The sequence below is a fragment of the Apis florea genome, unplaced genomic scaffold (genome assembly GCF_048593485.1).
Source record: "Apis florea isolate Af1SG1 unplaced genomic scaffold, ASM4859348v1 contig_3493_pilon, whole genome shotgun sequence".
In the NCBI taxonomy this organism is placed as follows: domain Eukaryota; kingdom Metazoa; phylum Arthropoda; class Insecta; order Hymenoptera; family Apidae; genus Apis; species Apis florea.
The window spans coordinates 3,314,297-3,330,010 of record NW_028256772.1 but is presented as its reverse complement, the minus strand read 5'-3'; the positions used below and the strand labels follow the sequence as shown (position 1 = coordinate 3,330,010).

The following is a 15,714-nucleotide window of genomic DNA, read 5'->3' as shown; positions in this document are numbered from 1 at the left end:
TCTTCGAATACACGTTTCTTCCTACAATCGAATCGAGTCCTCGTCGAACGAATTCAACTTTGCATTCTCTTTCAACGCCGTATCCTTTCTTGCCGTCTTTTCAATTGATTCAATCGCGGGAGGAACTCGTGTATGCAAAGGCGAGCAGAAATTTCGTGGCCTCGTTTCGCCTCGTAACACCCTTAAAATTTGACAATTTCCTCTCAACTATCGCCGTTCACCGAATTCTCGAGGGAATATCTGGATCGAGAGATGATATCACCCTATACGAGATATCTTTCCCTCGAGGAATTAGTCGACAGAAATTCGCGATATGTAATAATAGTAGTAGTAAATTAAGAATCGTGGTGCCATTATCTATAATCGAATATCTTTTTAAACTCGAGTAAAAGTTACGCTTCTCTTCTACTTTTTTTTTTTAAATTTTCTTCCGCCAGTTAAAATAAAATCCAATTTAATCCATTTTCAACTGTTCGATACTTCAGCACTTTCGATTCGTTCTATATTTCGAAGATTTTTATACTATCTCTAATATCCTCTAATATCGAGAAACACATTCGATCGTATAATTGATTGATTATTTAAAAAAAAAAAAAAATTTCGATCACATTTTGCTTCTTTTGCTCGTAGACGGATACGATAGTTCGCGAGATCGAATTTCATCCCTCTTTTTGTCGTCTATCCTCGATCGATAACTCCCGATTACCGATCGAGCCACGCGCCCCACCGCAGAATTCCCTATTTCCAACACGCCGCGAGATAATATCGCAAGCATGATGCGGAACGCGAGGGGAAAAAAGCGCATTCCTAGAGTTCATTCCACGACGCGTGTCGCGGCCGAGAGTATCATTTTGTGCCCGGAGGTAAATAATTCAAGTCGACCGCCGCTATACTTCAGACGGTCCTCGCAAAACACGAGAAGCACGCCAACAATCTCTCGTGCGCTTCCGAAAACGGTTTCCCCTCCCGATTATGTCGGGGCGATACGGCCGCCTAATTGTCACGATACGCGAAAGGCGAGACACGAAATTTCCATTCTGTCAGCGTGAAATTCGCATTGATTCGCCTCATCTCCATACGGATTCCAAAGTAAACGTACGAATCGAATACTCGGTCGGTAAAAAATAGAGAAAAAAAAAAGTGGATCGAGCGAAATTCGAAAAAAAAAAAAAAAAAAAAACACGAATTTACTTATAAGAATATTTTAAATTGTTCTACATTTTAAGAAAAAAATGTAATTAGGTATGTTATTTATATACAAAAATTGGAACGACGGAGCGAAAGATGGTTTTTATCGTAAAAAACTAGGAATAACCAGAAGAATATCCAATATATTATATATAGGTATTTTTGCCAATTTCGTAACACTTTCTAATTTCTTCGTACTCCTGATTCAGTTTCAATAAACGTGAACGTTAGATACGAATCGTTGTGTCCGTCAATTTTAAATTAAATTCTATTTCCACCGGTAAAGGATAAGCATCTCTTTACGTTGTTACAAATATATAGACAACGTACGAATAGTAGAGATTCCATTGTGTCTATCTTTGACCGGGAATCGAAATTTCTTCGTCAAAGGAAGAAAGATCGATGACGCCTCGAAATGGATCCAGTTATTAAGCCGCGTTTACATTAGATATTTTTCTTTTCTCTCTCTTTTTTTTTTTTCTTTTTTAGATCAAACAATCGGGTCGGGATCGATTAAAAGAGTGGACGAACGAGCTACCACTCTTGCTCGAACGATCAGGAAGCCGTTTTAACTTGATTAACATTGTGTTTGCGCGAGGCGAGGTTGTGGACGATTCAAAAAGCTCGATCGAGCTTATTTGTTCAAATCAAAAGTGCGAAAAACAGTTTTTGACCCGCGATTTAATTTGTGAGGGGAGAGGGAGGGCGAAAAATGATGGACAAATGGAGAGTTTTTTTTGGAGATGGAACGGTGATCGGCAAGTTGATCCAAAGTTGACCAATTAGTCGTTCGATCGAAAGTTGCTTAATGCGAACGATGCAATTCACTCGTGGATTATAACTTGCAACATCATAGCCTGTTATCCTTTAGGGAAACGTTCGTGAATAATGCAACGAATAACGAAGCAATTATTCTGAGTGAGATTAATGTAATGGGGAAAATTGAGCGCCAGGGCAACTGGAAACGAGAGTGGTTGTTGCGTACTGTAATTACGCGTATAACGAAAGTATTATTACGCGAAAAGTGTACACCATGTATCGCGATTTATCGAAACACATACTTCACTTCAAAAGTTGTTCAACCAAAAGTTTGGAATGTTTTCGAAGAATCGACGATATTCACCTAACTATCGCGATACTATGAAAAATCAATTTATAATTAATCCGAGTGAAACAAGTTTCGTTGTTAAAAAATAGTTTCTTAAATTCAAAATATTTCGTTGTATATTGCAATAATATTGCAATAACTTTCTAATTAATCTTTCTAATCCTTAAATCTAATTTTCCTCGAATGAATCGAACTCGACGCTTCATACTTTCGACGCTGACCGCTTGACTTTAAGGATTTGACCCAAGGAGGGATATTATCCATCCGTTAAATGAAATTCCTCTTACCCTTCATCCAGATACTTTATACCAAAGGGAGGAGAATACATTTTCTTCTCTTGCACAGACTGCGCAATTTTCGATTCAATTCCAAATCCAATCGAGACTGCAGTAGATTCGAATCCAATGGCGTCAACAATATCTCTGTAAAAATATTTCCCAGCTTTCGTGGGAAAAACTTTTCCAACCCCCTCCCCCTCAAAAAAAAAAGAAAAAAGAAAGGAAAAATCTCTTTTCCCATTTTAAAAGCGCGAAACAAAGGATAGAACAGCCGTTCCTTTCCTCTCGTTATTTTTCATAAAAAAGGATCGTCGACACGAGAGATTGAATCCCTTTGAATCCCCGCGAGAGAAGTTCAGACAAAGAAAGGATATACTTTCCCGCGACACTTTCCAAGGCTCGTGCGCGCCTCGAAACACGGCGGAAGAATCGAAATCGTGTCAAATTCCGAGACCAAACCTTTCCAGACCCCTATCGAGCCACTGAGCGATTCTTTCGAGCCGATCCGGACCAAGCAGGGGACCTTGGTACATTTCATCCTTTTCTCTCCCCCCTCCTCAACAACAAATTATCCTCTTTCCTCCTCTTGCCTTCTGTTCGAGAAAACTCTTCGGTGAACAAGATCGCCACGACTCTGGGATAAAGTGAAGAGAAAGAGAGAGAGAGAGACAATTGTTCGTTCTCTACTCGAACATTTGAAACGTTTTAAAAGGAATTCGATCGGTGATCGATCAATTCGGTTGAAAGATGCGAGGCGAACGGTGAGAGACTTCGTTCCACGCCTGGGGATCAGGGATTATTAGAAACAGAGAGCGAGTTGCGACGCGGTGAAGAAAGGGATTGACCGTTCGAGAGAGAGAGAGAGAGAGAGGATTGCAGAGAAACATGGGGAAGAAGAACAGCAAGTTGAAACAGGATACCATCGATCGACTCACCAGCGACACGTATTGTGAGTATCCAATGGTTATTACTTTATTCGAAACGCAATTTTCATGCCGCTTTGTCAATCTTGTTTACCACCAATGCTGGCGAGAGAAACTTCATCGAATCTGAATCCAGTTTTCATCGATATTTCGCGTCGCGTTCTTTACGAATTTGCTTCGAATCATTAAGGCTGTTACGCGTATTTATATTGTTGTTTTATTTTTCACAATACGATCAGAAAAGTATCAATTTAAGGGAATGAAAGATGAAACTTTTTAAATTTTATATATATATATAAGTTTAGTTAGATCTGCAACTACTTCTTTAACGAGATAATCGGATTATTCAAAGGAAATGTTCATCGTTCCCGCACAGATCTTTATCCTATCCGTGTTTATTTTTATCTGCGAATCACAAATTAATGGATCGAAAACAACGCGAGGGATCAAAAGATGTTGTCCAACAATTGCTTAAATTAGCACGTTTTGCTTTGTCGTCTCACTGAGAAGTTGAGCGTTTCCTTTTGTTAAAATCCATTATTCTCGATCGCTTATCGAATAAAAATCAGAAAGATCAGAAAATGTAATCTCCTCGTATCGAGCAACATTTTCTTGAAAACATTTTTTCCTCCCCCTCGAAACGAATGAAAAATATTTTATTTACAACGCGTATATGACTATTTAAAGATTATTTTCTATTATATCGATCGATTTATCGATTCTGCTTGTATGTACGATATCACTCACTCTTATCTATATTTTCTCTCTCTCTTTTTTTTAAATTCTTTCGAAACGTTTCATTAAATCGTCACCAACAAACAAAATTCACGTGATCACCATCAAGTTGAATCGTGCTCTATTTTTCAAGTCCCAACTTCAAGTTGTTGACGAAGTTCGCTTCGTTTCCAAGTACGGACCCAACTCGTTGCACCTCAATTTCTCGAATGAACGAACGAACAAAATTAAATCTCCAGCTTTCAATTTCCAACAATTATCGAAATGGGATTAAAAACTCGTGGTAATCAACTATTTTGAGCACAAAGTCTCTCTTTTTCCGAAGCAAATTTGCACGGATCGTTTGTCGAAGGAACGACAAAAGCTTTCGATCGATCACGATCAACGACATTCGAACAGATATGTAAATTACCAGCATCGCGCGATTCAAGGATGATCTCTCTTAACGAAGAAAGATCCTTGAAACTGATGCTTTATTGCATCGGCAATTTATTTTTAAACGCACGACGAGAGATATTAAATTATCAAGAGTTATTAAGAATTCGCTTCTTTTCTTTACTGATTATATGATAATAAATTAAACTTAACATCCGAGATATTGAAAAAAATTAGATTAACCTTTACTGGTAATTATTCACACTTAGCTGAAGCAATTCCATAATTTACAAATAACACAAATTTATATTACTTTCTAAACACACTGGGTGGCCCATTTAATTCTGTGTGTCTTGTCTCTGGCGTTATATCGAAAGACGTTTCACACTGTGAAATATTTCAAACTGTTATATTCTAATACAATTAATTTTCTTTTTCCTTTCTAGATCAATCAAAATCGAACATTTACTCGAAACGATAAAATTAAACGAATCAAATTATTTCCAAATTCTGTTTCGTTTCGTTTCATTTCACAAATACGAATAATTAAAAAAAAAAAAAAAAAATTATTCAGAAAAATACGCACGCGTCGATCTTATCTAAATAAGTCCAAATTTTGTGTGAATTCATAAAATCACGCCGCCATCATTGATGCGACAAATATCGATAGAACCATTCACGTTGTTCTGCATTCCATATATCCGATTCGTGCAAGTCGTTTAAAGACGATGCTTGTATCGCGCGAGGGAGGCTTGTCGTCGGTCTCTTACACGTTGTTGCGTTGTGCATACAGCTATGTTATATATTATATACGCGCCAATTTACTGCTCTGCGTTATTACTATTGCGTTGTATTTCGTTAATAAATTCACGGGGATACGTTTAGAAATAAACAGAGAAAGTTTGATACGGCATAAATGTCAGTTGGGATTCATTTATCAAGTTACGCGCAATTCGAAGTTTTCGTTAGACGGAGGCAAATTAAATTGGTTGTCTGGAAATTTGGAAATTTTGCAAAAGTGAGAATAAAAAAGGGACAGGGTTTAATAATATTCTCTTTACACTAATCGTAATGGATATTTGTCGAATACGAAAAATCGTCTTTCCATTAATGAAATAGGTAAAAAGTAAAATCTTAATTTACGAGATTCTCGAATGGAACGAAAGAAAAATACACTGAAATTTGCAAGAATCGACCATGTTTTTATTGAACGAGACAGCCAGTGTCCCTTGTTAAACTCGTCTGCGATGGACGACGCGTCACGATTTTCCTCCCTGAAAACGTCCAGTCGTAAATAAGAGAGCAGCCTTCTGGTTACAATTGTTGATCCAATCGGAGCGTGACGAATCCGTGAAACTTTTTTAAAAGACGAGTTTTTTTGTCAAACGCGAGAATCGATATCGTTGGTCCAGAAAGTTACGAAAGGCGTCTCAAAGTCGTCTTTCCACCGGTCAGCTTTCCTTTTATAAATATCGACGAAATCTGGTGGTGAAAGGTATCGATCGATCGATCCATTAAATCGATTATAATTCTTCTCTACGTAGAACCACGGAGAAAGATATTTTTCGCCACGATCTTGGGATTTGGCAAAGTGTTTTTCGTTATAAATATTGAAGGATGTTGCAACTTCCCTCTCTCTCTCTCTCTCTCGTTTGCCAGATATCAGAAGAATCGAAAAAAGAAAAGAACAAAGATGAATGATGAAAGAGTAATTTGAACGAATCATTTAACCCTTCCAACATATCTATCTTAGAACTTACTGAGTATGCGCAATGATATAGGATAGCATTAAAAAAAAAAAAAAAAAAGAAAAATAGGTCATAATTTTCACGAGATAACTCGGTTCTCGATATTTCATTTCTCGTTCTGCCCGATACGAGAAAATTTACAATAATTCATTTTCTGGAAAAATGTATTGCAATAGAATTACGTATTGCTCTTATTTGTCTCGTAAATCGAATTAGTAGATCGCGTGATTAATATCGTCGGTGATTTATCCAGTTTTTAAATCCAATACGAATCTCTGCACGAAATTACGCCGTTTCTTACGTTTACGCAACGTGAAATTGATTTACGAGGGAGGATTAAATGTCCTTGAAAGCAACATTATCAAACTTTTCTAATCTCTGGAAAAAATTTTCGCATAAAAGTTAACAAACATATTTGACACGTTGGAACTTTTTTTTTTTTTAAAAGTTACTTTTTTAATGGATAATGGACACTGCAAAACTGCGAAACTTTCACTATTAACTAGCAACGAGGACAGTGTCCATTATCGAGAAATAATAAATTTCGCTTTCGTTTAAACAAGTTTTTGTTAATAACTCGTTTATAAAACAGAAACGAAAATTTTTGCAAAGGAAAATATTTCTTGCTTCATGTTTTCATCATTTTGGAACATTTCTACTATATATATATATACTCTATACTGTTTCTATATATGTCTATATATCCGCGAACAGTAAACGAATATCGATCGATTGTCGATTATAAATAATATTCCACGTTTTATTATTTTATTTCTTTCTGTTTTTTATACGTGTTGGAAGAATTATAAAAACTTTACAATTATTGCAGAAACTGGGACATGGAAATAATTTTTATCAAAGACAGTGACAATGGTTATCGAGTTATAAAAATCTCAGGAAAGTTTGTCGGATCAAACAACGTGATCTGGCGTTTTAATTCCAGATGATTTTACGATAAATATCTTTGGACCGCTATACGCGATTCAGAGATTAGACACATAGATATTGTAGTCTCGTATCCCTTATTTGGCAAAAAAGAAAAATATTCTTCCTGAAGGACGATGCAATTCTATTTTAAACTCTAAACTATTAAAAAGTTCGCCAATTTTTATATAATAATTAAAACGTATCCGATTAATAAAACGATATATATATATCATATTACGTAAATATGATATTAATTTACATCAGAACGGAAGAATCATTGTGTTCAAACGCAAAATTACAAGTGAAAAATTTCCAAACTTTCTATTTCCAAAAGTACGCAAAAAGCGTGAGAAAAAACTAAAAATTTTATCATCTCGGAATCAACTCAATACCGACTCAGAAAACAATGGAAAGCGTGCCATTGAAATCGCTTTTTGTTTTATCCCGATATCTCAATCCGATGCCGAGATATAAGGATTTAAAATGTCCATAATAACGGCACAGAGATTATGAATGGGCCCGCGACCCAGTGACCTACATATTTTTCCCAGAAATGCGTAAATTCTTCCTTCCTGGAATAGTGTCTGTCATTTGTCTGGAGCAGGGATAGGTCAGTGAGATGAGGTGCGAGTTCCGAGTAAGCGACGAGGGCGGAAACAGTAAACGACTGAAAAATTAACGTTTTCTTTATACGACGATATCTCGGGAACCGGAAGTCGTATCGAGATGAACAAAAAGGCGTTATAAAGAGCGGGATTCGACGCTTCTAACGATCGTTTACTCATCGATAAGGGATCATTATTTTCGGAATTATGGCGATTCGAAGTTTCTCCAATTTCAAAGGAGTCGATCGGATTTCAGATAAACGATTAAAAATTTTGTATCTTCTTTGTACGATGATATCTCGGCAACCGGAACTCGTATCGAGATAAATAAAAAGGCGTTTTAAAGGGCAAGATTCGATGCTTCTAACTGATTTTTTATCCATTGATAAGGAATCATTATTTTCAGAATTATGAAAGCTCAAACTTTTCTTAATTTTAATTAACCGAGGTTTAATCGAGTTTTTATTAAGGTAAAATACGCGATAAATATATTTATTTCTGGAAGAATATTATTGATCGTGCTAATGATGTATTGAAGACTTTAAACTGGTTTCATTAAAAAGGTTCCTTGGTCGAAGTTCCGAATTAAATTTCCTTTAATTTGAATTTATGCTGATTAACGAAATTTTATGGCAATTTTTGGACACCTGTAGCTGAAAATCCTACATTTATTTAAAATATGTAAAACATATATTAATACGAAAAGTATACATTTGCATGAAAATTCATAATCATACTCGTTACTAAATGAGGACACTTTTTAACATGCAATTTTTCAAATGAATTCTACCTATTCCTTTTCCTTTCTGCGAATAGAATTATCTCGCTTTCGAATATGATATTACGACAACGATTGAGTTTTGAACGTGCGTAATATTTTTAAATCGATTTTTAACATGTTGAAATGCGATTAATACGATAAATATTAGATTAGACGCGTATCAATCCCTCTCGTACGTTTAAATTACATATTTGTGATTTCTCGATATATTTATGCGAATATCCAGTGAAAATTATTACCATTGCACCATATCTAAAGCCGTGTGTTTACATAGTGATACACGGCTGTAATTGTGCACCTTTATCATATATACATATTTACGCATATAAGGGGGGCCTTTGATCCATCTGATGAAATAAATTAACACGTTATACGCAGATGAAATAAATTAACACGATATCGTTATTTACGTGTCGCGTTGATACTTTATCGATTTCGTATCGTTAAAAATCGAATACCAAAATGTATGAAATAATGCTATTCCCTTTTTAAACTGTGAATATTACACGTAACTTTGAAAATTAAAATACCTTATTTAATTTATTCCATCCATTTTAATTATTATTGCTAAAAATAACGATTCCATTATGAATATTGAATTAAACGTATAAATTGATCGGATGATTTTCCTAGAATACAATGATACAACAAACATATCAAACAAAATTACATTTCCTCGCTTTCCAGGAGAAAATTAAAATTAAACGCGTCCTATGAGAAATGACTTTGCCCAGAGGATCGAAATACCTCGAAATACTTCATATTCAATTCAACTTATTATCCTATTTAAACCAAGAATCAGAACAGAATCGAAGCATGTTAAATTATTACGTCAAATCGAATGTCAAAATCATGTTCACGAATCTCCAATTCCTCGAGTCGAGGAAAACACTATTGCTTCAAAATGCCGGCAAAATCGAGCATCGTGGTGCACGCAACAACAAAAGAAAAAAAAAAAAAAAAAGATGTTACGTCAAAATTTATCGCCGACAAAAGTTGGCCTTTATTTCCCCCGAACCTTGACACTTTCCAGGCGAATAGAATATTTTCGATACGATCCCTCTCTCTTTAAAAACACTTCCGCTCTATTTCCCGCGCCGAGCCAAATCTCGAAATCTCGCGAAGAGGGGGGAGGGGGATCCACAACGTGCACAACCGCGGTTACTCCTCACTTGACCGGCGCCCTATTAAACCGTCCGATCCTTTCTGCCGTTGCGTGTAACGACTCGAAATCACCTCGAGCCGAGGCGCATCGTGAAGAAAAGCTTCTTGAGAGAATTCTTGTTACGGATCGAGGAATACGTTTGGACATTGTATTAGTTAGATCGAAATAAAATGTGATTTGATAGCACTTTCGAAATTCTTTCAGAATGTATTGAAAATATTGCCCAAAGTAATTATTTTTCTACGCGTTTTAAATCGATTTTTATGGAAAAATGAAACTTTTCTAAAAATTTCGCGCGGTTATTCAGTTAAAAAATTATTAACTTACTTAAAACAAGTCTAAATTCGTTCTAGATTCAAAAATTAATATTAATTCTACGTCAAAGTCTTCTTTCTTAACTTCTTTATTATACATTTTAATAATTTATATCTATCACAACGTTTCTGTCATAAATTTGACATGATTTGATACGCTTTTTCTTAATACTTTTATCACTTTTCTAAATCTAATAATACAATAAAATATTTGATTTGATATTAAATTTTAAGATTATTAGAATTTGCTCGTTCTCTCTCTCTCTCTATATATATATATATATATCTTTGTTTACAGAATATATCGTGACACGCAACGCATTTAACCGATAGCCGTTATCGATTCGTTCGAACTTTTCCTTCGCGAATTCGCCTCGAATCCCGACCCAAATTTCCAAGAGTCACGAAACAGCAGTAGTAAACGATGATAACCGCCGATGGAAAATCGGCGATATTTCTGCGGGGGGGTGCTCTGTTTACCCTCGATATTTCAACTCTGCGTATAAATTATTATCGAAAGCGGCGAAACGATGGATAATGGCCGCGTTGCGCCGTTCGAAACCGTAGCAAAGTTTGCTTCGCGTATCGGATAGTCGGCCGGAAATTCAAGTTTCCAATCTCCCTCCCTTTAAGCGCGCGTGCACAACGAGGGATGAAAGTATGTTGGTCCACGAACCGAAATTCAAACTATCGTCTAATGAATTTAATGAAAAAAAAAAAAAAAAAGGGAAAAGAATGTTGACTTTAATATTCTATTTAGTCGAATTTAAAAACAAACTTGAGTTTCTTTTTTTTTTTTTGAATTTATTTTATATATATCGCAATCAATTGAATATATTTTTGTTTTGTAATGATAGAATTCAATCAATTTTTTATCCAATGTATACAATATTAATTTAGCAACTGGGGTATTGACATTTTGTTGATGTTACTTGCATGTTACTTTTATTTATTTATTAATTTAATTATTTTATATAATTTTATATAAGTTTAATTAGATCAATTAATTTTTACAAGAAAATATCTATAATAAAACAGAATTTACAACCTTTTTTCTGCGCGTCACGTTCCTATTTTCGTATAAATTTACGAAAAATTAAGTATCCAATTAGTAAGATTCGTATCTTGTATTTTCTCTCCTCTTTAAAATCTACGTTTCAGAAATTGTTTCAGCGCAAGCAAGCGTATCTTATACACATGATTTTTTACAGAAATTATTTATACACGATACAATTCGAAACAACGTATAACGCATCATTAAACTCTCCGTACGTGACAAACAAACACGATCCGTTCAAATCGAGCCCTTCACACGCGAAATATACTTTTCACCCTCGCTGATACATCGATCCGGGATGGTAATTACCCCGTGGGATGAAACATCCTTGGCTCGTGAGATGAAACGAATTGGCGACGAAACACTCGGTTGGTATACTCGCGTCATCCACGATTAATCCACCCTCTATCCGGTTAATAGGCCCTGATTGACTCGAGCAATCGAATTTTCCACGTTTTCGATTATCAAATGCTCTTTCTCCCTCCCTCTCTGCCCGTCTAAGTCCTCCTTATTTCCTTCCCCCCCTCTCGATAACGATCTTTCGACTCGAAGCAAACCTCGCTTTAATTTCCCTTCCACCCCTCCTGTTCCTTCCTGGGGAAATTTTCATACGGCGAGATTCGATTTCGGACGACAGGAAACGTCAGGACCAGTCAGATGCATTGAAAATGATTTACACGCGCGATGCATCATATTAATCGAGGGATACATTTTTTTCTTTTTTTTTTCCTCGATGAAAATTAAATTAACGAAATGAATCGTGCTGAGGAGATTTATATATCTCGAGTGTGGAACGGATGTAGAATCGAATTTGAAGAGTTAATGAAAAAGTTGGCGAGGGAAAGGGATTATATATCGGTCCCCTCGAACGGATGAAATTTCAAGCGAGCACGAGTGGCGGAAGATCGGTTCTTCTGGAAGAGATGGCGGAAGGATTAAGCAACAAGGTGGTTCAATTTAGCTGGCCAAAAGTCAATTTTAGAATTTTCAACGAAAGAATATTTCATTGCTCGAGAGATGGTTGAGAAATAAAATGGTAGACGCGCGTGTTGTTACTTTTTTTTAATCGTTTGTGTCGAATATCATTATTTCACTGGTGGAAATTTTCTCTCGTAAGTAAAGTAGTAGAATGATTTTGTTGTTATCATATTCTTTAAGAAAGCTTATAGCAAGAAAAGAATCGGCTCCGCCTCTTTCGTTTTGCTAGAGCAATTTTACTTTACGAAAAGACGAGAGAGAATTTACGAGATGAGAAGAAGAAACAGAATTGCAAACGGAACAAGAGCCTTTTCTTTAAATTAATATAAAGGTGTTCGTAATTTTGGCCAGCTAAATCCAACCGATTGTGCGATTTCCAACCGTGAAGATGCCGTGAAAAATCTCAAACTGCATCATTATTCGTGACAAATCAAAATACAACTACAATCTGCCTGACAGGAAGTCTCTCGAGAATTCCTCGCCTTTTCCCGGTATTGCACCATGCAATCTCACGTAAATCTGACTGATGAACAGTATCAAATCGTCAGAAACTACTACTAAAACTATTTCTATATCATCCGTAATTATCATTTCTATACGTGGAAAAATGATATGTATTAAACCATTTTGATGAAATTAACAAAAAAACTATCCTTTATCTAGTGTCACTTATCTTAGAAATTGTTACCATATAGAATATCTGATATCACTTTATTAATTCTTTATAGAAAGAACTTAATATCCATCCATAATTTTAGAAAAATTGAAATTATAAGAATGATCCAGCCAAAATAAGCTATCTCCATGCACGGGTAAAATATTATTACCGAAATAAACACAATTATTACATATTTATAGAAACAATAGATAAGAGTGAATTTGCAACAATCCATAAGCATCGTAATCATCGATTATTCCAATTTCCTTGCTTCCCCCCAAACTCGTTTAAATTTTACAAAAATGAATAATCCATATATAATTCGAATTTAAACTCGGGGATGAGAAATGACTTCTCTCGCGAAATCCTCCTATTCGCAGGAGTTGACGAGGGGCAACATAACTCGTGGGTAATCGCGTTACGGTGGCGAGCCCCGACCGGTTCATAAATTCCGTCCAAGATACAAAGATCAGTGTGACGCGTGGGCGAGCGCATCCGGTTTCCTGTTCGAGCGCGAAATCTCGGGGCTTCTCCATTACGGTTATGGAAACTAGCCATGTTAATTCTCCCGAAAGTCTATCTCCTTTGAACTCGAATAATCCACTCGGATTATCTTTCGCTTCTCTTGAAACTGATCTCGGTTACGCGCTTTTCACCGGCCAAAATTCGTGTTTTTCCACCCCGTGTTAATTAATATCAAGGATCATTATTATTGCTTTGGTTTCTCGAAAATTTTCTTTCGAGAACGACGATCAATTTGATCCAACATTTTTATAATATGTTACGTCGATTTGACATTTGTACTCAACACAAGAGTTGAATTAAAGTGTCTAAATTATTATGGGATTGTGTGGAAAATAATGTGGAAATAACATTTGGCAATTATAATATTTTCGCGCAAACGAACACTTTCTCGTGTGCAAAAGAATATATAACTGCTGTTATTAACGTGAAAATGAGAGAAGAAGAGGAGTCTTTCATGATTTTTATCGCCGTGCAAATTTCAGCTTTTTCCATGTTTATTTTACAGGAATGTTTTTTTGCTTTCTTCCTTGTAATCGGATTGCGAAATGGAAAATGGAAAAAAAAATGTGAAAAAGTTCGCACAACGTAGCGAACAACGCGAAGAGATAAAGTGATGAAAGATAAAGTATTGAAAAATAATCATGGAAAGTTACATATTTACCCATCCTCGTTCGATTATTAATTGGCTCATGATTCCGGGGAAGCAAGTGGCAATTTAATCCTCCTTCCAACGTCTTTATCGTCAACCGCCATCGCAGAAGATCGAAGCTCGTTCTCGTGCGCCGATACCTGGAAAATCAGAATTCAGACAAGCTTTAAAAATATCGCGATTTAATAACCGAGGGCTAATGGTGCGTATCCAACTGTTATAATCTGTCTACAGTGGTACTAATGAGGATCGAATTCGATCGAAGGGAAAGAGAGAGGACGACGAAGAGAGAGGCTGAATTGAACGAATCGATGTCAAGATTCGTTTTATCTTATCCGTTCACATTCGACGAATATTTATTTATAGATTCGGGAGAAATGATGCAACTTGTGTGCTTTATGGAGATTTCTCATTTTCGTGCTTATGAAGAAATATGAAAGGTGTTGAATCTGGTTTCGGTATGATTCGTTGCATTTTTCGCAACAAGTTTTTCGTACTTGATGAAAATCAATATCGTCGCCATCGAAAGTGTTGAAAGTTCACTCTGAGGAATTGCAACGATATATAAAATTCGAATTATTGGCAAGGTTTGTCAACGAGTTATTTACGAAAAACATTAGCCAATCAGAGAGCATAGAGAAATGTCGTAGCGGTAGTGTTGGGTATGTGCCGCTCGCGAGTCAACAAGCTTGAACAAATAGTCGAAGTAATGTGTATCGACGTACATCGAAACGAACAATAAAAGTCGACGCACAAAAATGATTGGATCGAGATTGAACTTGAATGCATGAAACAAGATTCTAAAATAATAAGCATCAGTTACAACATTGTAATTAAAATTAATTAAAGAGAGCAATATAGTAGCTTCGAAATTGAATTGAATTTAATCAAGATCGTGGTGAGTTTCCATGGTCTTCAGATGGCGTGCGGCCATGTAATTGTAATTGGTAAAAAGTGAAAATGAGAATGAAGGTCGATAAAATAAGCATAAATCCATGAAAAGTTAATGATCATATCAGTGATATAAATCAAATGTTCTATATTCTGTATTCTGTAATATTCTTGAATATTGAAGAATAAAATAAAATTGTATTTCTCTGTTTAATTCAGACGAAGGGTATTTATAGATGCATAAAATAATGCGACATCTTGCTCAACAGTGCTTCTCAATTTAGCCGTTATATTTAGATAATAATAATTTTTAAAACTTATATATTTTAATATAATCACGCTATATGTAATCCTACGGATACGTTAAAGTGTTCTTCTTCTCGCTAATTAACTCAAAAGCAGGGACGAGGAAACTGTTCAAATCTTTTTAATTATCCCTACTTACATATTAATAAATTCTTAATAAATAATAATTGAAAAATACTGTTATAATATAATAAATCCACCTTTCCAGATTACAAATGATAGAACAACAAAGTGAAAATTAAAATTGGACGACATAAAACTCGATTATTTACAGAAATTACAGAATCAGCCAAAAGAAAAAGGAAAAAAAGATTATCGCATCATTCGAACGAGCAATAAGTCAATGCGAGATTAAATGAATCGAGTCAACATCGATACGACGATAATAAATCATCCGCCGTGAAAGAAAATAAAACAACGGATTGCGAGCGAATTTCACGTTACAACGAATTCCCTGGCATTCCATCCATTTTCCCACGTGCATCGCGTAAAGCATCGTCGAT

General features: G+C 35.6%; 1 protein-coding gene across 1 annotated transcript in view; it reads left to right on the top strand.

Annotated features, from left to right (window-relative positions):
* Nucleotides 1–15,714, top strand: part of LOC100868990 (frequenin-2) — a 40,260-nt gene that overhangs the window by 1,436 nt on the left and 23,110 nt on the right. The window contains exon 2 of the mRNA XM_086912769.1: nucleotides 3,042–3,523. Within this exon, the coding sequence (XP_086768895.1) occupies nucleotides 3,460–3,523 (64 nt within the window). The 5' untranslated portion in view covers nucleotides 3,042–3,459. The remainder of the gene's footprint in view (nucleotides 1–3,041; nucleotides 3,524–15,714) is intronic.